This window comes from Carcharhinus amblyrhynchos, chromosome 6 (assembly GCF_965287045.1).
Source record: "Carcharhinus amblyrhynchos chromosome 6, sCarAmb.v2.hapA, whole genome shotgun sequence".
In the NCBI taxonomy this organism is placed as follows: Eukaryota; Metazoa; Chordata; class Chondrichthyes; order Carcharhiniformes; family Carcharhinidae; genus Carcharhinus; species Carcharhinus amblyrhynchos.
This window is the reverse complement of record NC_137329.1, coordinates 83,186,042-83,211,755: the sequence shown is the minus strand read 5'-3', so window position 1 is coordinate 83,211,755 and position 25,714 is coordinate 83,186,042. Positions and strand designations below refer to the sequence as shown.

At 44.3% G+C, this 25,714-nt stretch overlaps 1 protein-coding gene across 4 annotated transcripts in view; it reads right to left on the bottom strand.

The window, feature by feature from the left end:
- The window catches only part of aass (aminoadipate-semialdehyde synthase), a 103,161-nt gene that overhangs the window by 68,928 nt on the left and 8,519 nt on the right, over nucleotides 1-25,714 (bottom strand). For all 4 annotated transcript variants that reach the window (XM_080190804.1, XM_080190803.1, XM_080190806.1 and 1 more), the window contains 6 exons: nucleotides 23,302-23,531; nucleotides 20,158-20,334; nucleotides 17,588-17,672; nucleotides 17,273-17,340; nucleotides 14,275-14,421; nucleotides 10,367-10,445 (listed from right to left, as the gene is read on the bottom strand). In XM_080190804.1, the coding sequence (XP_080046930.1) occupies nucleotides 10,367-10,445; nucleotides 14,275-14,421; nucleotides 17,273-17,340; nucleotides 17,588-17,672; nucleotides 20,158-20,334; nucleotides 23,302-23,523 (778 nt within the window). In that variant the 5' untranslated portion in view covers nucleotides 23,524-23,531. The remainder of the gene's footprint in view (nucleotides 1-10,366; nucleotides 10,446-14,274; nucleotides 14,422-17,272; nucleotides 17,341-17,587; nucleotides 17,673-20,157; nucleotides 20,335-23,301; nucleotides 23,532-25,714) is intronic.

The window sequence follows — 25,714 nt, the reverse complement described above, 5'->3', positions numbered from 1 at the left end:
ATTCCTCTTACAGTGAAGGGCAAGGCTGGTAGAAGTAGAGAGCCCTGGATGACACAGGATATTGAGGCCCTGATCAAGAAGAAGGAGGCACATGACATGCATAGGTAGCTGGGATCAAGTGGATCCCTTGAAGAGTATAGAGTGTAGGATTAGAGTTAAGAGAGAAATCAGGAGGGCAAAAAGGGGACACGAGATTGTTTTGGCAGATAAGGCAAAGGAGAATCCAAAGAGCTTCTACAAATACATAAAGGACAAAAGAGTAACTAGGGAGAGAGTAGGACCTCTTAAGGACCAATAAGGTCATTTATGTGTGGATCCACAAGAAATGGGTGAGATCCCAAATGAATATTTCTCATCAGTATTCATTGTTGAGAAAAGCATGGGAAGTTAGGGAACCTGGGGAAATAAATAAATAGTGATGTCTTGAGGGCTGTACATATAACAGAGAAGGAGGTGCTGGAAGCTTTAAAGCACATCAAGGTACATAAATCCCTGGGACCTGATTAAGTGTATCCCAAGACACTGTGGGAGGCTACGGAGGAAATTGCAGATCTTCTAGCAGAGATATTTCAATCATCAATAATCACAGGCGAGGTGCCTGAAGATTGGAGAGTGGCAAATGTTGTGCTTTTGTTTCAGAAGGACTGCAGGGAAAAGCCTGGGAACTACAGGACAGTGAGTTTCACATCTGTGGTGGGTAAGTTGTTGGAAGGTATTTTGAGAGACGGGGTCTACTGGCATTTCGAGATGCAAGGAGTGATTAGGGACAATCAGCATGGCTTTGTGAGTGGAAAATCATGTCTTACAAGTTTGATTGAGGTTTTTGAAGGAGTAACCAAAAAGATAGATGAGGGCAGTGCAGTTGATGTTGTTTATATGGACTTTAGCAAGGCCTTTGACAAGTTACCACATGGTAGGTTGTTGCATAAGGTTAAATCTCATGGAATTCAGAGTGAGGTAGCCAAATTAACACAAAATTGGCTTGATGACAGAAGCCAATTGATGACAAAAGTGGTTGTACAGGATTGTTTTTCAAATTGGAGGCTTGTGACCAGTGATGTGTCTCAGGAATCAGTGCTGGGTCCACTGTTATTTGTCATTTACATTAATGATTTGGATGAGAATTTAATGGGTATGGTTAGTAAGTTTTCAGGTGACACCAAGATTGGTTGCATAGTGGACAGTGAAGAAGATTATCTAGGATTGCAACGGGATCTTGATCAATTGGGCCAGAGGGCTGACGAATGGCAGATGGAGTTTAATTTAGATAATTGCAGGGTGATGCATTTGGTAGACTGAACTAGGGCAGGACTTACTCAGTTAATGGTAGGGCATTGGGGAGAGTTATAGGACAAAGAGATCTAGGGATTCAGGTTCAAGAAGGCATTTCGCACGCTTGGTTTCATGATCAGAACATTAAATACAAGAGTTTGAACGTCTTGTTGAAGTTGTACAAGACATTGGTAAGGTCACACTTGGAATATTGTGTACAGTTCTGGTCACGCTATTGTTGAAAGGATATTATTAAACTAGAAAGATTTACTAGGATGCTGCCGGGACTTGATGGTTTGAGTTATAAGGAGAGGCTGGGTAGACTGACTTTTTTCTCTGGAGTGTAGGAGGCTGAGAAGTGATCTTATAGAGGTCTATAAAATAATGAGGGACATAGATCAGCTAAGTAGTCAATATCTTTTCCCAAACGTAGAGGAGTCTAAAACTAGAGGACATAGTTTTAAGGTGAGAGGAGGGAAATACAAAAGGGTCCAGAGGATCAATTTTTTCACACAGAGGGTGGTGAGTGTCTGGAACAAGCTGCCAGAGGTAATAGTAAAGGCGGGTACAATTTTATCTTTTAAAAAGCATTCAGACAATTACATAGGTAAGATGGGTATAGAGGGATACTGGCCAAACGTGGACATTTGGGACTAGCTTAGTGGTTAAAAATAGGGGTGGTATGGACAAGTTGGGCTGAAGGGCCTGTTTCCATGCTGTAACCCTCTATGACTTGACAAACAACACAGAATGTTCACACTCCCAAGTACAAATAACACACAATGCTCAAACTCTCAAGTACAAACAATGTAGTGTTCACTCTTCTAACTACAGATAATAGTGTTTACACTCCCGAGTACAGACAATATAGTGTTCACACTTCCAACTACAGACAATGCACAGTGCTCACACTCCTGAGTACAGACAACAGTGTTTACAGTCCTGAGCACAGACAATGCACAGTGTTTACACCCATGAGTGCAGACAACAGTGTTTACACGCCTGAGTACTGACAAAGCACAGTGTTTACACTCCCAAGTACAGACAACACACAGTGCTCACACGCCCAAGTACAGACACAGTGTTAACAGTCCTGAGCACAGACAATACACAGTGTTCACACCTCTGAGTACAGACAACACACAGTGTTGACACTCCCAAGTACAGACAACACAGTGTTTACACTCCCGAGTACAGAAAACACACAGTGCTCACACTCCCGAGTACAGAAAACACACAGTGCTCACACTCCCAAGTACAGACAACACACAGTGTTTACACTGCTGAGTACAAACAATGCATAGTGCTCACACTCCTGAGTACAGACAACATACAGTACTCACACTCCCAAGTACAGATAACATACAGTGCTCACACTCCCGAATACAGACAACACAGTGCTGACACTCCTAATTAGACAACATACAATGTTTACGAACAACAAAGCACAAGAACAGGCCCTTAGGCCCTCCAAGCCTGCACCAATCATGCGTTCTTAACTAGACCATCCGTTTGTATCCCTCTATTCCCAGTCTGCTCATGTGGCTATCTAGATAAGTCTTAAATGATCCTAGTGTATCTGCCTTAACCATGTTGCTTGGTAGTGCATTCCAGGCCCCTGCCATCCTCTGTGTAAAATACATCCCCTGCTTATCTATATTGAATTTTGCCCCCCTTGAACTTGTGACCCCTTGTGTTTGTCATTTCCAACCTGGGAAAAAGCTTCCAACTGTTCACCCTATCTACGCCCTTCATAATTTTATAAACTTCTATTAGGTCACCCCTCAACCTCTGTCTTTCCAGGGAGAACAACCCTAGTTTACTCAATCTCACCACATAGATAATACCCTCCATACCAGGCAACATCCTTATAAACCTTTTCTGTACTCTCTCCAAAACCTCCACGTCCTTCTGGTAGTGCGGCGACCAGAACTGGATGTGGTATTCCAAATGTGGCCTAACCAATGTTCTATATAACTGCAACGTCATATGCCAACTTTTATACTCTATGCCCCATCCAATAAAGGCAAGCATGCCATATGCCTTCTTCACTACCTTTTCCACCTGTTTTGCCACCTTTAAGGATCTGTGGACTTGCACCCTCAGATCCCTCTGTGTCTATACTTCTGATGGTTCTGTCATTTATTGTATAGCTCCCCCCTGCATTAGATCTACCAAATTGCATCACTTAACATTTATCTGGATTAAATTCCATCTGCCATTTCTCCGCCTAATTTTCCAGCCTATCTATATCCTGCTGTACTCTCTGACAACGTTCATCACGATCTGCAACTCCAACAATCTTTGTGTCATCCACAAACTTGCTAATCAGACCAGCCACATCTTCTTCAAAATCATTTATATATATCCCAGTACAGAGCCCTGTGGAACATCACTAGTCATAGACCTCCAATCAGAAAAAGACCACTCCACTGCCTCCTCTGTCTTCTATGGCCAAACCAGTTCTGTACCCATCTAGCTAGTTCACCTTTGATTCCGTGAGATGTAGCCTTTTGCACCAGTCTGCCATGAGGGACCGTGTCAAATGCTTTATTAAAATCCTTGTAGACAACATCCATGGCCCTTCCCTCATCAATCATTTTTGTCACCTCCTCAAAAAGCTCAACCAAATTTGTGAGGCATGACTTCCCTCGTACAAAACCATGTTGTCTGTCGCTGATGAGACTATTCAGTTCTAAATGTGTATAGATCCTATCTCCAAGAATCCTCTCCAACCATTTCCCTACCACGCATGTCAAGCTCACTGGCCTATAATTACCCCAGTTATCCTTGCTACCCTTCTTAAATAATGGGACCACATTTGCTATCCTCCAATCCTCTGGGATCTTACCTGTGTCCAATGAAGAAATAAAGATTTCAGGTAGAGGCCCAGCAATTTCATCTCTTGTGTCTCTCTCAGTAATCTAGGACAGATGCCATCTGGTCCTGGGGATTTGTCTACCTTAATGCTTCCTAAAACACCTACACTTCTTCCCTTATAATTGCGATTTTGTGCTAGTGGGTCTACACATCCCTCTGAGACACTACCAATCAACCTGTCCCTCTCCTTTGTGAATACTGATGCAAAGTATTCATTTAAGATCTCACCTACTTCCTTGGGTTCTAAGCATAATTCCCCTTCTTTGTTCTTGAGACAAAGAACAAAGAACAAAGCAGCACGAGAAACAGGCCCTTCGGCCCAATGAGCCCATGCCGCCACCTTAACAAAGCATTTTCCTACACCTACCTAGACCCGTGTGTATGCGTATGGTACCCCCATTGGAAACCAGATTCAGGGGAGAATAGTTCAGGGACAATTTGTTACACCAATCAGCCTAAAAGCACATCTTTGGGGTGTGGGAGGAAACCGGAGCACCCAGAGGAAACCCACACAACCACAGGGAGAATGCGCAAACTCCCACAGACACAGGCCCAAATCCATGTATCTGCACGGCTAGCAGTGATAGTCACTGAGCTGTTGTGGTGCCCATCTGCTGGTCCAGTTTTAAGCACACACAACAACACAAAGTACTAGGCCACTCTCGAAACATCCAAGAGCAGCCCACGCGCGACCCACCGTGTGCATGCCCCTCATTAGACAACAAGGTGGACCGACACACCTGCGGAGTAAAAGAGACAAAACATCAACATGCAGCATTAGATTTCCAGTAACGTCCCTAGGCTCTGACCCTTTTTAAAACCGTCTCCTACAACCCTCCATCCCTGTTTCACTCACGTGCCTATCTAAGTAAACCTTAAACAAGTCCAGCGTGCCGGCCTCCACCACCTTACTTGGTAGTGCATTCCATACCCCCACGACCCTCTGTGTGAAAAACCTCCCTCTAGTATCCAAATTATACTTCTCCCCCCTCATCCTTAGCTCATGACCCCTCATGATATTTGTCTCCAATCTAGGAAAAAGCCTACCACTGTTCACTCTATCTATACCCTTCAGTATTTTATACACCTCTATCAGATCCCCCCTTAATCTCTGTCTTTCTAAGGAAAAGAGCCCCAGTTTACTCAATCTTTCCTCATAACCCAGTCCTTCCATACCAGGCAGCATCCTGGTAAACCTCCTCTGCACCCTCTCCAGGGTCTCCACGTCCTTCCAGTAGTAAGGCGACCAGAACTGGACGCAGTACTCCAAATGCGGTCTAACCAATGTTCTGTACAACTGTAGCATTAGACGCCAGCTCTTATACTCTATACCCCTTTATACCCCTTCCTATAAAGGCTAGCATTCCGTAAGCTTTCTTCGCAACCTTCTCCACCTGGGTTGCCACCTTCAAAGACTTGTGCACTTGCACTCCCAAGTCCCTCTGCATTTCTATACTCTTAATTGGTCTACCCTTCATCATGTAACTCCTTCTTGCATTATTCCTTCCAAAATGCATCACCTCGCATTTATCAGGATTAAATTCCATCTGCCATCTATCTGCCCAGTATACCAGCCTATCTATATCCTGCTGTGTCACCTGACAATCCTCCTCGCTATCCGCCAATCCTGCCATCTTGGTGTCATCTGCAAACTTGCTGATCACACCATGTACGCCTTCTTCCAAGTCATTTATATATATTACGAATAGAAGGGGTCCCAGTACTGAGCCCTGTGGCACACCACTGGTGACAGACCTCCAGCTAGAAAAGGACCCTTCCACTACTACTCTCTGTCTCCTGTTGCCTAGCCAGTTTTCAATCCATCTAGATACCTGTCCCTGTATCCCATGTGCCTTAACCTTTTCTACCAGCCTACCGTGAGGGACTTTGTCAAACGCCTTACTGAAATCTATATAGACGACATCAACGGCTCGCCCATCGTCAACCGTTTTTGTCACCTCCTCAAAAAATTCTACCAGATTCGTAAGGCAAGACCTCCCCTGAACAAAGCCAGGCTGCGTATCCTTAATCAGATCGCAACGCTCCAAATGCTTATACATCCTACCCCTAAGAATTTTTTCCAACAACTTTCCTACCACCGATGTCAAACTCACTGGTCTATAATTACCAGGGTTATCCCTACTGCCCTTTTTAAACAGCGGTACCACATTAGCTATCCTCCAGTCCTCTGGGACCTCACCTGTGCCCAAAGAAGAGACAAAGATTTGCTTCAGAGGCCCAGCAATTTCATCTCTCACCTCCCTAAGCAGCCTGGGATAAATGCCATCGGGCCCCGGAGATTTATCAGTTTTTATGCTACCTAAAAACCCTAATACTTCCTCTCTCGTAATGGATATTTCTTTCAACTGGTCTACAGATCCCTGCAAGACATTACAAGACACCAACCCCCTTTCCTTCGTGAATACCGACGCAAAGTATTCATTCAGGATCTCCCCCATTCCCTCAGACTCAATGCACAGTTCCCCTCCTTTGTCCCTAAGAGGACCTATTTTCCCTCTAATCACCCTCTTATCCCTAATATAAGAGTAAAAATGCCTTTGGATTTTCCTTAATCCTATCAGCCCAAGCAATTTCATGCCCCCTTTTTGCCTTTCTAACTCCCCTTTTGAGCTCCCTCCTGCTCTCTCTATATTCCTCCAGTGCTCTCTCCATTCCCAGTTGTTTAGACCTAACATATGCCTCTCTCTTCTTCTTGACCAAGTCTTCAATATCCCCTGTAATCCACGGCTCTCTAATCCTGCCTTTACCGGCACATGCCTTTCCTGCAACATTTTTAGTTTGCCCTTGAAAGCCTCCCACTTGCCAACCGTGGTCTTACCCGCTAACAACCTCTCCCAATCAGTGTCCTTCAGCTCCTTCCTAATCCGGCTATAGATCGCCTTCTCCCAGTTCAGCACCCTCCCCTTCGGACAGAACTCATCCTTTTCCATTATTATCCTAAAGTAGACAGATTTGTGGTCACTGTTAGCCACATGTTCGCCTACTTCAACCTCAACCACCTGCCCCAGCTCATTACCCAAAACTACATCGAGTATAGCCCCCTCCCTAGTCGGGCTAGTTACGTACTGCTCCAAGGACCCTTCCAGCACACATTTTACAAATTCCTCCCCATCCGAACCACCAGCTCTAGGCACCTTCCAATCCACTCCAGGATGATTATAGTCACCCTATTCTTTCTGCACCTATCTAAAATGTCTTTACAAATACCTTCCTCCACTGACCTCGGGCTGTTGGGTGGCCTATAGTACACGCCTAGCATCATAATCTCTCCCTTTTTATTCCTCAACTCCACCCACAGCGACTCAATCCCTAACTCCTCCATATTATCCTCCCTCTGCACCGCTGTGATGTGCTCCTTTACTAACAACGCCACCCCTCCACCTCTCTTCAACCCTCCTCTGTCACACCTAAAACACTTATACCCAGGAATATTTAGCTGCCAGTCCTGCCCTTCCTCTAACCATGTCTCCGTCACTGCCACCATATCTAAATTCCTCACGAACATCAAGGCCCTAAGCTCATCCGTTTTACCCGTTACACTCCTCGCATTGAAACAGATGCAATCCAACCCTCCAGGCCTACTTGGATCCTCCTTCCCCCTGATAATTTTCCTTTCAACCAAACCTATCCTGCCACCCAACTCACTCCCGGCCCCAGTGTCTAATGAGCTATCAGTCTCATCCCCACCCCTCCTCCCTATTAGTTTAAACCCTGCCGAAACACTCCAGCTAACCTCCCAGCTAAGATATTTGTCCTCCTCCTATTCAAATGTTCCCCATCCCTCCTGTACAGGTGCCCTTCTCTCACAAATACTTCCCAGTGATCTACAAAAGTAAAGCCCTCTACCTTGCACCAATCCCTCAACCACGCATTCAGCTGCATGATCTCATCATTCCTAGCCCTGCTGTTACTAGGCAGCAGCCCAGAGAATGCCACCCTGGAGGCCCTGCTCTTCAGCTTGGCCCCCAACTCCCTGAATTGCCTACGTACATCCCCCCTGCTCTGCCTTCCTACGTCCTTCTCTCCTATGTGTATAATTACTTCAGCCTGGGTCCCTTCACCCTTCAAAATTCCCTCTATCCTCTCTGATACATCCTGTACCCCTGCTCCAGGGAGGCAGACTACCATCCTGGAGTCACGCTTTTGCCCACAGAACCGCCTATCAATTCCTTTGACCCTCCCATCCCCCACCACTATTAATTGCCAGCCCCTTTCCTTCCCTCTGAGGCATTCTGGTCCTCCTGACATACCTTTTGGGCCCCTGTTGATGCCTTTTGGGGGACCACTGGGGTAGTCTTTGGACCAGGACTATTCTTCTTCTTCTTCTTCCTAACAGTTACCCACCCGTCCTGTCCCCCAGGCCCTGGGATCTCCACTTGTCCATGGTTCATAGCCATTATCTCCTCGTTCTCCCTGACCAGAAATACATCCTCTAAACGCAGACGTCCGACTCTTTCTCTGACAACCCTCTTGTTCCTAACGTATGTATAAAACGTCTTGGGATTCTCCTTAGTCCTGTCTGCCAAGGACATTTCATAACCCCTTTTTGCCCTTCTAACTCCCTGTTTGAGTTCTTTTCTACTTTCTCTGTATTCCTCCAGTGCTTCATCTGTTTTTAGTTGCCTGGGCCTTATGTATGCCTTTTTTTTGCTTTTTGATTGGACCCACAATTTCTCTGGTTATCCAAAGCTTTCAAATCCTACTTTTCCTGTCCTTCCTTTTTACAGGTATGTGCCTGTCCTGCACTCCTATCAACTGCTCCTTAAAAGACTTCCACATGCCAGATGTGCTTTTACCCTCAAAAAGCCTCCCCCAATCAACAGCCACCAAATCCTGTCTAATCCAGCCTTCCCCCAATTCAGCGCCTTACCCATAGGACATCACTCATCCTTTTCTATGACTATTGAAAGTTTACAGAATTGTGGTCACTGTTCGCCACATACTCCCCCACTGAAATTTTGATGACCTGACCGGGCTCATTCCCCAGTACTAAGTCCAGTATTGCCCCCTCTCTAGTAGGACTATCAACATATTGTTCCAAACAACCTTCCCAGACACATATTACAAATTCCTCTCCCTCCAAACTGCCAGCCCTAAGGGATTTCCAGTCTATATAAGGGAAACGAAAGTCTCCCACTACAACAAACCTATTTTTCTACATCTGTCCAGAATCTCCTTACATATCCATTCTTCAACTTCCTATGGGCTGTTGGGGGGCCTGTAGTATACCCCCAGCATAGTGACTGCACCCTCCTGTTTCTGAGCTCTACCCACAGTGTCATGATCCTTCTCAATTGTGCACTCTCTGTACTGCTGTAATTTGCTCCCTAACCAGTACTGCTACTCCCCACCACTTCTAGCCCCTCCTCTGTCTCACTTAAAACACTTATATCCCGGAATATTCAGGTGCCAGTCCTATCCTTCTGTTAACCAAAGCTCTGTCACTGCAACCACATCCCAAGTACAGATAATCATGTCCCAACTACAGACAGCATACAGTGCTCACGCGCCCGAGTACAGGCAATGCGCAGTGCTCACGCGCCCGAGTACAGGCAATGCGCAGTGCTCACGCGCCCGAGTACAGGCAATGCGCAGTGCTCACGCGCCCGAGTACAGGCAATGCGCAGTGCTCACGCGCCCGAGTACAGGCAATGCGCAGTGCTCACGCGCCCGAGTACAGGCAATGCGCAGTGCTCACGCGCCCGAGTACAGGCAATGCGCAGTGCTCACGCGCCCGAGTACAGGCAATGCGCAGTGCTCACGCGCCCGAGTACAGAGAACATGCGGTGTTTACACTCTCGAGTACAGACAATGCACATTGCTCACACCCACAGACAGCACACAATGTTTACATTCCCTAGCATAGATAATGCACAGTGCTCACACTCCCACGTACAGACAACACAGTGTTCACCCTCTCGAGTACAGACAACGCAGTGTTTACACTCTCAAGTACAGACAACACACAGTGCTCACATCCACGAGTACAGACAACACACAATGTTTACACTCCCGAGCATAGATAATGCACAGTGCTCACACTCTCGAGTACAGAGAACACACAGTGCTCACACTCCTAGCTTTTGAACACTATGGAGTGTAGCCAGTGAACATGACATTGCATGAACACAAAATATCGCTCGTATCAGATTACATTAAAACATTGAATGAAGCAACCTTAACTGTTAAATACCTCCAGACTGGAAAACACTCTTCAGCTCTTGTGGTTCAACAAATTCGCAAGGAAGTTCAGTGAATATTTCCTGTGCTCCCTGGAAAGGTAACAGCAGTTATCATCGCAAAGTGTATTTCATTTCTTTTATGAAATAAACCCAGACCATTTTCCAGTTCTTAGGTTTATATAGTATTATAATGTTAAAATAGGCAGCCACCAAATTTAAACTTGAGGAAAGAAACAGAAGAGGTTTCAAGAAATTGGAAAGAATTTCAAGGAACACCACTGGTGCAATATGGACAAAAATTTGTAGAATATTTTCCTGTAAATACAACGCAAAGTTACATAATTAGCCTAAACACAGCAAACAACTATTGGGAATTCAAATCTTTGGCTCCTTCACTGAATTAAACCGCTCCATTTAAGATCAGAATCATGGAATGGTTCCAGCACACCAGGAGGCCATTTGGCCCATCGAGCCTGTACATTGCTGCCTGCAAGAGCAATTTAGCCAGCCCAGTCCCTGGCTCTTTTCCTCCAGCCCCGCAATCTTTTCTCCTTCAGACTCTTATCCAATTCCCTCAACTCCTCCCCACCCCCATCTCATTTTCCCAGCTCCTCTTCACCACCCCCCTCAACTTATTTCCTCGGGCTGGATTTAACGGTGTGGTGGTGGTGGTGGTGGGAAGAGGTGGGGGGAACTGCCTCCTTGGCTTGAACATAAAATACAGCATGGCACTGGCAGGCTGGCAATCTGATGTAACCATGCCAGCCTCTGATCTCGTCATTTATAAATGGCTACAGGGTTGGCTAAACATTTGCACTTTGTTATTGCCGCCTCACTGTTCAGGCACGGAAAAAGTTCGGGGTTCTTTGCAGCAACTATGAGGACAGCACCAGGGCAGAATAAAAGACCGTCCTACAGGGCTATGACTACATGTAGAAGCACAATCTGCTGCTGAAGATGGCAGCATTTTTATACTTTTTAACACCACTTATTCACTGTTTAAGTCTGACATGATGTGGGTATGCCAGCGTTGGACTGGCGTAAACACAGTAAAAAGTCTGACAACACCAGGTTTTAGTCCAACCGATTTATTTGATAATACTCACAAGCTTTCGAGGTTCCCCTCTTCGTCAGGTGAATGGAGAGTTCTGGCCTCAGACAGAGCATATAAAGCACAGACAGTTTAGAGATTACTGATTAGAATGCAAATCCTTACACCTAACCTGCACTTCAGGTCTTGAACAGCAGGTTAGGTGTAAGGATTCGCATTCTAATCAGTAATCTCTAAACTGTCTGTGCTTTATATGCTCTGCCTGAGGCCAGAACTCTCCATTCACCTGACGAAGAGGGAAACCTCGAAAGCTTGTGAGTATTATCAAATAAATCAGTTGGACTAAAACCTGGTGTTGTCAGACTTTTTACTGTGTTTTAGTCTGACATAAGAAGGGGTTGAGAGGACATAGGGCCTTTAATTTTGTGCCTGTGACTGACTTACCATTCACACCATAACTACTACCCCCCTGAATGACATCTTAGCCTGGGGGTCTGGTTGGACACAGAGATTCCAGCCCCCGGCCCACTTCCACACCTCTAACCGTCTGTTCCTCACGGGCAGCAGCTAATTGGCCAAGCTGAGACATGGGGGTGAGAGCAGGCAGACCGTTCACTTTCCATTCCGTCTCCCAGCAAAATCCAGCTCCCCCTCTCCTTGCCATCCCCATCAAATTGAAAGTGACAGAAGTAGGAAATGAGCATCCTCTGCCCTCTGTTGATCCCCAATAAAAATGATAGTTATTGGACACTGTGCATGAAAGGGAGAATTTAAGCATGTGGGTTCCTTCATCAGAAAAAAATTAGAAATCAAAAAATCCCTACAGTGCAGAAGGAGGTCATTTGGCCCATCGAGTCTGCACCGACAACAATCAGAATTGCCAGATAAAAGCAACCAAGCTCTCTCTAGTTCACCTTTTTTACCATCCAGGTAGTCACATAATGTAACAATGGAGTTCTTGCCTAATTATAGCAATTACTTTTCATCAATTAGTCCACAACTGGCGCAGATTTGAGGAAAACCCACTGGTAAAGAACTTTGAGAATCATAAATTCAGGGGGTGATTTTACCATTGTGTTACGCCCGTTTCCGGGCATAAAAACTTGGTAAAGTCAGGCATGAGGGGAATAGCATGATCCATGCCCACGTCCACACAGATTCCCACTTTACCACATCCCAAACATGGCCAATGTGGCCGAAATGGGTGCGACTTAATGACTTGGACGCCCAACCTTACCTGCAATTTCCCATTTACCATCGTGTTCGGCCGTCCAGATTTGGCATGAAACAAACATGCTTGGCAAAGGTCTGTTCTGGGCGTTGCAGCTTCTGAAGAGCTAAGTTCAGAGCTTCCAGCGGCTCCCTAACTCAGATCAGGTGGTGGGAGGGGTGGTTTGAGCAGGAAGAGGGAGGAAGGCCAGATCATTCTCTGGTGGTTGGGTGGGGGGCAGGGGGGAAGAGGTGGCCTGCTGTCACTCTGTGGGCGATCAGTGGGGGGGAGGGGGGGGCCATTGCCACTCTGCGGGCGATCGGTGGAGGGCATAGGGAGGCAGGGGATGATGATTGATTTGGTTAGTGGGGGGGTGGGTAGATAAGGGGAATAGTTGTGGGGATGGAACAATGTCTGTGGGGGCCATCGCTCCCAGGCCGCTTTATCCGCTTTTTGCAGCCCGGGAGAGCGATGTGACAGGGGAGCATTTTTCAAATTTAACTGCGCAATCTGAGCAACAGCATTTTGGACGCGATAAGCCCCACCCACAGTGCAATTCAGATTTGCACCTTTTTTTTCAGGCTAAGTGCGTATGGGGGCGCCTGAGAACAGGTTCAGAACTCAGATCTAAATCTAGATTCAGCACTTAGAATCAAAATGGTAAGATTACCCCCTCAGAGTCAACTGTTCCTCCCAAACATGTTGTATTTAATATATGATTTTTCAAATCATTTTGTTTCTGAAAATAAATTCTTTGGAGACATTTTATGAATAATTTGAGAAATGTCCATCCCCAAAATGTTAGTTGCAGAAAAAAGCCTATCTGATTTCCATTTAATTGAATCAAGATTAACTTCTTCCACCATCTGCCTAAGGAATCTATTTCGCTCAGTTCTGTCATGAAAGAAATACATTGCAATTTTGAGGAACACCCAACATTCCAACATCACAATTTAGGTTTTCCTTCATGTGCATTTCTCTCCCTTCTTTGAACTTTTTAACGCCTGGCCTTGGGTGACTGTGTGGAGTTTGCACATTCTCCCCACGTCTGCATGGGTTTCCTCCTGGTGCTCTGGTTTCTTCTCACAGTCCGAAAGATGTGCAGGTTAGGTGGATTAGCCATGCTAAGTTGCTCCTTTCTGTCAGAGGGACTGCTAGGGTAAATGCATGGGGTTATGGGGATAGGGCCTGGGTGGGATTGTGGTCTGTGCAGACTCGATGGGCCAAATGGCCTCCTTCTGCACTGTAGGATTCTATGATTGGCTGTACTAAATTGCCCCTTGGTGTCCAAAGATATGCAGATGGGGGGATTAGTGGGGTAAATACATGGGCTTACGGGTATAGGGTCTGGGTAAGATGCTCCTACAGAGAGTCAGTACATTCTCAATGGGCCGAATGGGCCGATTCTAAAATAAACAACCAATACTTGAAAGCATATTAGATAGACATTAAAAGTAATTGGTTAGCACTATTATTGAAGTTGTGAAGAGGAAGCTGATAGGAGGAGACTGAGCATTCATACTATGACATTGCATCCAAGCCATACCTCACATAAGAAGCCAGGCAAATTTGGACATTGCTGAATGCTTGATCTCTACAGATTTGATCAAAATGTTACAAGCTTTCCCCTGAAACAGAATCAAATGAATGCAACTCACCTTGGAGACATTACCAGTGCCTGTGAACACAAACGTAACTGGTCCAATGGACTTAGGCATTAAACCTAAGGAGATCTCATAGCCACAGTCCCGCACAGCTTGCACCGCCTGGGCACTGTTTCTGTAATTGTGGGCCATGCCAATATGCTGGAAACAGAAAACATCAGCTGAATACATCAATGCCAACTCATCCAGCAGCTCACCAGCTGGCTCCAACTCAGCTGGTTGCTCCATTACTGGATTCATAAGAACATAAGAAATAGGAGCAGGAGTAGGCCATCTAGCCCTTCGAGCCTGCCCCGCCATTCAATAAGATCATGGCTGATCTGTCGTGGATCAGTTCCACATTCCCGCCCTCTCCCCATAACCCTTAATCCCTTCGCTTATCAAAAACCCATCAGCCCGCGTCTTAAAAATATCTAGCGAGGCAGCCTCCACCACCTCAACGGGCAGAGAATTCCAGAGATTCACCACCATTTGAGTGAAGAAGTTCCTCCTCAACTCTGTTCTAAACCGCCCCCCCTTTATCTTGAGGCTGTGCCCCCTAGTCCTACTGTCCTTTCTGAGCGGGAAGAGTCTCTCCACCTCTATCCTATCCATCCCATTCATCATCTTATATGTCTCAATGAGATCTCCCCTCATTCTTCTAAACTCCGAGTACAAGCCTAGTTTATTCAGCCTCTCCTCATAGCTCAACCCCTCAACTCTGGTATCAGCCTAGTAAACCTCCTCTGCACTCCCTCCAAGGCCAAAATATCCTTGCGTAAGTACGGCGACCAAAACTGCACACAGTACTCCAGCTGCGGCCTCACCAATGCCCTATACAGCCGCAGCAAGACCTCCCTACTTTTATATTCAATCCCCCTCGCTATGAAGGCCAGCATCCCATTAGCCTTCCTGACCACCTGCAGGCTAGGTTTTTGCGACTCATGCACAAGGACTCCGAGGTCCCTCTTGAGAAGTTTCCCAAAATAGCCATTACTGGGGAACTTCCCTGGAGCCACCTCCCCACAACCCCATCCCTCACCCACTTCATAAAACAGAGGCTTCATCACACCTCCAATAGAGGTACAGTGACAGAACAGGAGAATCTCTGACAAAATCCCAGCTATGCAAATAAACTCAGTCAATGAGCTTAAAAGGTATTTTACTTCACAAATATTTATCCTGGATCTGTTTTAATAGATGGGCTGGCTGCAAGGTTTGGTCTTTCAGTGAAGAGTTTGAAAATTTCTCAGCCAGAATCCGACCATCAAAGGTCCAAGTATTAATATATATTAATGATTTAGATGAGGGAAATAATCTCCACATTTGCAGATGACACAAAGCTGGGAGCAGGGTGAGCTGTGAAGAGGATGCAGAGGCGCCTCAGTGTGATTTAGACAAGTTGAGTGAGTGGGCAAATGCAAGACAAGATGCAATATAATGTGGATTAATGTGAGGATATCCATTTTGGTACCAAAAATGAGAAGGCAGATTATTTCTGAATGGCTATAGATTGAAAAAGGAATGTGCAATGAGGCCTGGGTGTCTTCATACACTAATCACTGAAGGCACGCATGCAAGTGCAGCAGGAAGTAAAGAAGGCAAATGGTATGTTGTTCTTCATAGTGAGAGGATTAAAGTACAGAAGCAGGAATGTCTTGCTCTCGCACTTGGAATATTGGGTGAAATCTTACCCAAAAAGTGGCAGAGTGTTGTTTTCGGCGAGAAAACCAATTTGTTTTTCTTCAGAGAAACAGGCTGGTTTTCTCTCCAGATCTTATGACACTGGCAAAAAAATTAAGGGGGGATTGTTACATGCCATCATACAGTGTGGGCAGGACCTCAACACACTGGCAAAACCCAGATTCATGGAGATCAGGACTCCATCTTTGTAGGGCACTCCAAACATAACCTGAATAAACCACCCCTCCATCACGGACGTCTCAGGGGTTCACCTCCCCACCCGTGATCGAAGTTAGTACTTCTCTCTCTAACCCCACCCCCTGATCATTGCATCCCCTTTCCACACATGCCCCTGCCGCCGCCACCCCCCACTCCAGTTTACTGCTAAGTTGCCTGGTTTGAAGGGAATTAGATATGAGAAGAGATTGGACAGACATTTCACTTGTTTTTCAAGTTTTTCACTTGAACACCAGAGGCTGAGGGGCATCTTATAGAAGTTTACAAGGTTATGAGATGCATGAATAGAATGGATAGTCAGAATCCTTTTCCCAGCATATAAATAGCAATTACTAGGCAACATACATTTAAGGTAATAGACAGAAAGTTTAAAGGAGATGTGAGAGGCAAGCTTTTTACACAGAGTGTGGTAAGTGACTGGAATGCACTGCCAAAGATGCTAGAAGCAGATACAATAGCAATGTTTAAGAGGCATCTTGCCAAATAGATGAATAGGCAGGGAATAGAGTGATATAGTTTTGAAAGGCGTAATGTATCAGCGCAGCCTTGGCAGGCCAAAGGGCATGGTCCTGTGTTGTACTGTTCTTTGTTCTAAATAATCTGTTTTTCTATTCTTTCTCACAAACTAGACAACCTCATTCTACTCCACCTAACCAGTTTACTGTAAGCTCACTTAACCTTTATATATCCCTTTGCAAACTCACAACTTCCTTTCCTTCCTATCATCAGCAAATTTGGCCACAACACAATCAGTCCCCTCATCCAAGTCATTAATAAATAATGTAAATAGTTGAGACCCCAGCACTGATCCTTATCACAATTCATTAGTTACAATTTGCCAAGCTACAATCGACCCATTTATTTTTGTTTCCCGCTTGTTAACTAATCATTGATCAATATTAATATATCGCCCCTAACACCAGGAACTCTATTTTTCTGCAGTAATGTTTCATGTGGCATCGTACCAAATGCCTTCTGGAAATCCAAATATTCTACATCTACTGCTTCCCCTTCATCCACTGCTTTTGTTACATCCTCAACAAACCCAGGAACACAACAATACACAAAGGCTGGAAAAACTGAAGACCCTTACCATGAAGGGAGTGTGGTGGCCGAGGGCAAGGAAGCGCAGCCCCAACCCATGTAAGATGTTGATCATTCCTGTTACAAACAGCAGAAGGAAACAATTAGGAAATATTGTTCAGGTCACAGTGGTCTGCTCCAAGTGGAAAAGATCACAAACCAAGAGGAAAATTCTAGAAAATCTCAGCAGGTCTGGCAGCATCTGTAAGGTGAGAAAAGAGCTAATGTTTCGATTCCAGATGAGCCTTTGATCTGTTGAGATTTTCCAGCATTTTTTCTTTTGGTTTAGTATTATGGAAAAGGTTACAAACTGGAAAACAAGTACCTGCTACCCCAGCCCACTGACCAAATGCCACAACTCTGGTCCCTTTGGTGTCGACCATCTTTTCATAATCAATGAGGCGGATTTCCTGCAAGTTAAAGTGCAACAAAAAGCAATATAAATTCAGGCAGTCCTTTAACAATCTGTACCTCTGTTCTTGCATTCCTGCATTCTGAGCATTTGACAGACACTCTTATCACCTTATCAGACTTCTGTATCCTCATTTACATTCCCTTTGTCTCATTCCACACACCCCATCCCCCTCCTCTCACACAGTGTAAATTTCTGCTGATTCTCTTTGCTCTTAGCTCTCATGAAGGGTCATCTAAACTTGAAACGTTGGCTCTATTCTCTCTCCACAGATGCAGTCGGACATGCTGAGATTTTGTTTCAGATTCCAGCATCTGTAGTATTTTGCTTTTGATGTAACTTCATGGATTTTTGTAGGAGTACCGTTTCCCTTATTATATTTCTACTAATGAAGTGATTCAACAGAGTTATCGGTGTCAGAGTATCATCTTGCATTTAAGGGCCCAGTTTTGGCTCTCGGAAGTGCTTGAGAATTTTCCCATCTCTGTGCACTCAACCCGTGAGGAAATTCTGGGTCACGGTCTGAATAAAACAGAATTTCCAACTTTTCCCCTCAGGGAGTTGTGGGTATCTGGAATGCACAGCCTGGGAAGACAGTTGAGGCTGGAAATCTTACAACCTTTAAAAAATATTTGGATGAACACTTGAAATATCATGATATTCAAGGATATCGGACAAGTGCAGGAAATGGGATGAGCGCAGCTTTAGTGGTAGATATTGTCAGTGGTGACTCGATGGGCCTTTTCTGCACTATCTGACTCTATTACTTTACTGGGGGGAACTTCCCCACCCCATCTGCCACGGGAATCAGAGAGGATGGGGGTGGACCGTGCAAATGTCTGTTGATCTCGGGTGGTATTTTCCTGTTTTGAGGCAAGCACAGATGGAAAATCCAGCCCTATGTATTTAATTATCCAGGATTTATACAGAAAATCAGAAGGTCTTCTCTAAAAGCGATAAGTAGTGCTTGCCTCAGGCTTACTTTACAACACTACACTACCACAATGTCTCAAAAACAGGGAAACCACTGACAATATTAAAGTAAAAACAGGAAACACTGGCAGTGCACAGCAGATTGATCAATATTTGAAAGGGGATCTGTATTTTTTTAATGTTGGATTGCTAACATTCACATTTGTCTTTTGCCAGCCGCATTGGGATATTGCATGAACTTATCTAATGCAAACATTTCTGCTGTAATATCTAAAATACACAATACCTATGCAGCGTAAAGTATATTTGTATTACTCTGTTAGCTGATCTCTTCTGAAAGCACAATTATGTTTCTAAAACAGTGTCAGAAATCAGATCGCTAGCCCTTGGATAAGTATTCCCCCTGGGGGTCATTTTCCCAGGGGCGATCAGAGGGGGTAGAAAGGTATTCTCAGTATAAGAGTATTACTTAGGGAAACAGGCAGAAATCTGGAGTGTGTTGATTTCTCATACCACTGGGCAGAATTGAATATCCTGCTTTACAAGATTTGAGATGGGAAATAACAAAAATCACTTGTACCAAAAAAAAGCTTGTGTAAAACAACAGTACAATGTCAAGCAAATTTAAGGAGGAGGATTTTTGGCGTTGGGTTCGAATCCTGGCAACAGGGTTAAATGGGGATCGAGATCCTGCACTACATAGAGAACAGTCATCCAGCAGTGATTTTCGGCAAATCGGTGGATTAGTGGCTAGAGAATGGACTCACCGTCCTGAGGCTCTCGAAGCTGGCGGGCAAGTAGGAGGACTTGAAGCCTGCCATTGCAGGGAGACAGTAAGGTATGCCTCAGTCTTGAGGTGCCTCCTTTGCAACTTTTACATTAAAAAAAGCCATAAAACCCCACTCCCCCCTTGAAGTAGCAACCTGTTTAGAGGATGGCCTGTGGCTGCAGTTATAGGCAAAGAGGCGGGTTAGACTTCAAGGCCTGCCTACATGGTGTTGCTCTGGTACTAAGAGGTCAGCGTCAGGGGCCTGCAGATCCGAATGTTTTTTTTGTGGGGGGAGTGGGAGTGGGGTGTTAGTGTGAGGTGAGGAGGTCACAGACTGATCGAACATTTCCAGTTGTTCAGTGGTCATTTAAACCAATTGATTTATTTTGTTACCCACAACTTACAAGTGTGCATTACCTTTCCAGCCCCTCTGATCACCCCAGGGAAAATGGTCCCCAGGGGGATTGCTGCTGGCAAACTGCCCCTATACTTATCCAAGGGCTAGCGATCTGATTTCAGAGACTGTTTTAGAAAGATAATTTCCATTTATCTAGAAGGCAACATACTCAGTGTGCGCTAAAACACCTGCTTGAACTCACTATTGTCAATAATTATAAAGATATGGAAAATGTTCAAACAAAGAGCCCTCTTGCAGTTATGAGGGGTGTTATCTTTCTACCTTTACTTTCTCTGTACATATTTGTATAAAGGGCACCACATCAAATTCAGAGGAACCAGACTGTAAAAAGCTGTCACCAAAAATCTTACGCTTCCACTGTACCTTTTCAATGATAGCATCCAGAAGTGGCATGTTTGCCTCTTGGGCTTTGATAGTATGTGAAAAGAAGGCATAGGTCTTCCTAGGTATCAGCTTCTCCACTGGAGGGCTTTTCACCCCAATAATTAAAGAGGCCTCAGAGATGTCTTCCTGGATTATAGCCCCTGCATGCCGATAATCCTAAAAATGGAGATGTTATAAAGATAAACAAAATGGTCTCTTCTTTGGTAACTGAAGCCGCGATTTTCCCAAAAGTGCTGTTAACTGATCTCTTCTGTTTATTATGGTGTTGGGGAGGGAGTTTATCTTTGGAAAATTTTGTTCACTGGCTTTGGTTATATTCTTAAGTACCAACACAGTTCAGAGTTTTATTCATTTAATCGAATCCCACTGGCGTCCAATCAGGCAGTCTCTCATACAGAAAGCACAATGAATCGTATTCTCAGTATAAAAGTATTATTTAGGGAAACAGAGAGAATTTTAGAGTGTGTTGATTCCTGAAAGTACTGGGCAGAACTGACAACCTTGCTTTACAAGATTTGAGATGGGAAATAACAAAAATCTTCTGTTCCAAAAAAAAGCTTCAGTAAAACAACAGTACAATGTCAAGCAAATTTATGTTTTGTCAGTTCAGCTTCTCACCCGAATCTCTGCACTCTGTGCACTGCAAAGGTCACCGTCATTAATCTTATCAAACCTTGCCAATATGATACCGAACAGTCGAGGGGATCCTGCTGGAGGCACCTTGGTAAGTATTACCCCTGGAGCAGAGAAACATGCCCAGGCAGTGTCCTGGCACAGTTTAGCACTGCCACGTTGTGGTGTCAGGGGCAAATGCTCTGGGGAAACCAAGTGGAGAGGGGGGTAGATCCCATAATGTGTGGAGGAGAGGAGTGGCGAGGCCTTTGAAGGGGAATAACTGGCAGCAATGGGGAAGAGCAAGCAGTGAAGGGGGAACACTGGTTCGATACTGCTACAGTGGTTGTGAGGGAGGAGAGGGGTGAGCCCAATAACTGTCATGAGGGGGAGGGGAGAGACCCTGAAACTTCGCAGTGCTGGATGGGGGTTGGCAGGGGAGGCCTTGGCGGGGGGAGTTTTACTGCAGTAATCTAGATGCCTTTTAAAAATGGCGCCCAATCTCTGTGAAACTGGACTTGCCGGCGCTAATCAGGTCCCCCTGATTTTTTTTTTGTCAGAGTGGCTTAAGATGTGTTCTGTAAATTCTGCAGTGCATCTGAAGAGGTACACATCCAGTTTCAGTCACAGCCTGACACTCTGACAAATTAGGGGAAAATTCTACCCCACGGCTTCTATTCAACCAAGGATGTTATTGTGAAATCCAGCTGACCGGTCTAACCAGCACTGAGTCTCACAATTTGAATTCAATACACTCCTTGTTTCTGCAATGTTTTGTGCTACTTTTATAAACTTCACACACGAAAGTCGGCCTTACTGACAAAACTAGCCACACTCCAGGATGAACTAATCACCAATGGCAGCTTTCTTGCAAACTTTCAACAAACCTATAAAAATTAAACTAGCTTGCTTTTGGCAACTTTTGAGATTGAAAAAGGCAAATTTTAAAAGCCTTTAAACTTGATTTTCACTTAATTTATTAAGAAAGAGGCACTTCATGAACATAATTAAATTGTAAGATGTATTTGTTATAAATGAATTTCAGTCATTTAAAATTAGGTTACCCATGGGTGATGGATTATCGTTGATTAAAAGTACTTCTTGTATTAAGTCCATTTTCAGCTGTATCATTTACACTGCACCAAGTTCCAAATCTTAAAAAAAAAAATTTGTTTCAACAAAAAATTCCTTCAAGTATTGAAGATAAATTTTGTTTTAAAATATTGCCCTATTTGCACTGGTTCAGAACAGATTGTGCTGTGCAAATGAAACATTTTTCAAAATGTTCATTTTTTTCATTTTGAGAATACACCAGGATTGCTGATTCTACGTCAATGTGAAAATCCTACCCCTATGTGTTGATACAGAATCCCTACAGTGCAGAAAGAGGCCATTCAGCCCATCGAGCCTATACTGACAACAATCCCACCCAGGCCCTATCCACATAACCCCATACACCCACCCTGCTAATCCATCTGACAACAATGAAGAACTTATCGTGGCCAATCCACCTAACTCGCACATCTTTGGGCTGTGGGAGGAAGTCAGAGCACCCGGCAGAAACCCATGCCAATATGGGGAGAATGTGTGAACTCCACACAGACAGTGATCCAAACCAGGAATCAAACCTGAGTCCCTGGTGCTGTGATGCAGCAGTGCTAACCACTGTGTCACCATGCCACCCCTGTGCAATCTTTGCTCTGCTGTTTCACTAGTGGTGTTACCCCCATTTTAAAAAAGGAGGACCTTTTGGAAAGGGGAAAAGAAAATTAAATAGGATGGTAGAGAAAATAAGCCAAAAGGTGTCATCACTTTTAGTTGCGTAGTAACAAGAAAGATTGACTGGAAACCAAAATAATCTTTGAAAACTTGAGATTTTAATCACAATGTAGCTGTGGCAAAAGCTTGTTCATTATTTACATTTGTGACTTAACTCCGTGTTAAATCTTAATATACTTATTTGAAGAGAAATAATTTAATGAACATCCACTACTAAAATCATTCCACCAATGTAATGTTCAGAACAATGGAATTGAAATAAGGAATTAGAACATTGAGAGAAAAATATTCCAACTTAGGATGGAGGCCTTGGAGCTCCCATGAAAGATTTTCTCTTCCATGTAAACGGTAGCACTCATGAGCAAAACAGATTACCAAAAGTGAAAGGAAGCTGGAAAGAGAAACAAGTTATTGCATTGCTGCCAGAATGAAGAAGAAATCTGGAGAACCAGTTGAGAAATCTGGTCTGAGTGGAGAGTTAGTTCCTCATAAGAGATTAGCCTGGTCATCAAAACACAGAGACACTGACAGATATTACAGTTTATTATATTCTTTTTCCTTTAAAAATGTGTCGTGAAACTTTAGAAAGTTCTATTTTACGGAAATAAAATTGCTTCACCAAAAATTCAAAACACAGACTTAAAGACTTCAGCGTGATTGTAGAAAACAGAAGTAAAACAGAACTAGGCTCAGGCAGAGTCACATTCCGGCCAATGAAAAGTTCAGAATTACCTTTTCATGGATGGCTCTTCTGTTGGACGGTTGTACCAGGACCTTGTAACCTGCGCTGGTCACCTCTTTGATGTGTTTTGGGGCCAATGGTGCTCGTCTCTCCCAGGCGTTTATATCCTCCCTCCGCAACGCTAAGACAGCTTTGTGGTGCTGGTATCGAGGGTAGCCACACCAGAGGCAGCAGCTTATTGCTCTGCTTTTATGTTTCAACAACCAAAACATGATCAAACCTGTTTGTACAAAGGTAGAGAGCAATCCACATCCATTTTAGGACAGATTCACTAGACACCAAGCAAAAGGAGCCATGGCATAAATATTCAATAAGCAAGTCCAAACCACCCTGGTCTCAGTAGCATTCTGTTTTGAAAGGCAAAACAATATTTTGGTGATTACCATATCCAGCAATAGTTTTCAAATTTAGCTGTCAGAAAACACTCTGCAAATATTTCCAATGACATGTACAAACATTGGCATTTCCAGTGAGTCAGTGCAAATATTCACACTTGTGGACTCGGTGCAAATACTGGCACATTCCTTTGCAAATTTTGATACACTTGCATGTTTTAATAATGACACTGTCTTGGAGACCCTTGTCAAAAATAGTGGGACAGGGATTCCGCAAGTGGAGTGGTGCAGCATTTTTCTTGATGGCTCATGTGATGCAATCCTTTCAGCGCAATCACCCAAGTCTATTTCCTGTCCCTACCCAATGGCATGCAATGCCATTGCAGCAAAAATGTTGTGATAATATATAACAGTAACAATAAAATATCATGAAGACATTGCAGAGGCAATGAACAACATGGCTTAAACATAGAGAGGAACCTAATAACTACCCAAAGCCTCTCAGGTAGGCTTGTCTAACGTACAGCCCAAAGATCATACGCAGCCCATGAAATCCCGCTCCATGGCCTCACAGTTAGTTTTCAAAATTCCTGTCAAGGAGAGGTGAGTTTCCATGGAGGATTCTGCATGGAGCTGCTCCACCAATCACAGGCCATTTCTCTATGGCCTATCAGCAGCAAATGAGGGAGAGAAACAGTTACTGATTGGAGGAGCAGTGAACCTCGGCATTGGTGAGTATGTGTTGAGGACTATCGGACCAAGGGAAGCACAGGTCAAGTGGGACAGGAGTCCAGTGAGCCAAGCAATGGTGGGACTTGTTTCTCTCCTTAAATACTTACCAATTTTTGAAATCCAGTTTACTTATGTGCCTCATCTTATTTTTCTGACATTTGCTCATTAGCCTCTTGAATGAGAACAATATGCAAAAGTGCCCCAAAACAAAAAGGTCGGACAAGCTTGCTCTAAGGTTTCCAAATAAACCTTGCACAATATAAATTGTTTCAGCTGCACATGATGTCAAATCCATAACCTTACAAGTATCATTTGCTATACTCATTCTTTGCCTCTGTAAAATGATGCATGTACAGGAGAGCTGCAAATATATAAATACAAGGATTTGTGTACTGGGTTTGATGGGATGCAGATGGATAAAGACAATTTTTTAAACATTTTTGCTCTAAGTATCAGTGTTATGCACTCCTCAAAGATCAATCAATGGTCAAGTCACCTTAAATACAACACAAATCTCCCACCACTGTACCCCAAGCACTGCCATGATCTGCACCTTTGGGTTGCACTAGTATGACATTTCCTAGAATGCTTGACCTTAAAAGCATGGTGGAAGATTGAGTCATATTAGCTCTTGAAAGAGAATTGGATGTATACTTGGAATGCAAAGATTGGCAGCGTTTTGAGAGAAGGGCAGGAATATTAGACAAATTGGAAAAGTTTTCAGAGATCTGAAGCTATGAGGAGAGCTATGAGCTATGAGGAGAGGCTGAATAAACTAGGCTTGTACTCGTCAGAGTTTAGAAGAATGAGGGGAGATCTCATTGAGACATATAAGATGATGAATGGGATGGATAGGATAGAGGTGGAGAGACTCTTCCCACTCAGAAAGGACAGTAGGACTAGGGGGCACAGCCTCAAGATAAAGGGGGAGCAGTTTAGAACGGAGTTGAGGAGGAACTTCTTCATTCAAAGGGTGGTGAATCTCTGGAAATCTCTGCCCGCTGAAGTGGTGGAGGCTGCCTCGCTAAATATATTTAAGACGTGGGTTGATAGGTTTTTGATAGGCACGGGGATTAAGGGTTATGGGGAAAGGGCGGGAATGTGGAACTGAGCCACGACAGATCAGCCATGATCTTATTGAATGGCGGGGCAGGCTCGAGGGGCTAGATGGCCTACTCCTGCTCCTATTTCTTATGTTCTTATGTTTTTCTTATGTTCTTATGATCTAAAACTAGCACAATGGGCCTAACAGCTTCTGAGTGGCTTGATTTTATATGCCACATGTTCTAAGTTGCCTTATTGAGATGGCCAGAGTAATGAGATTTTGTGCTATGAT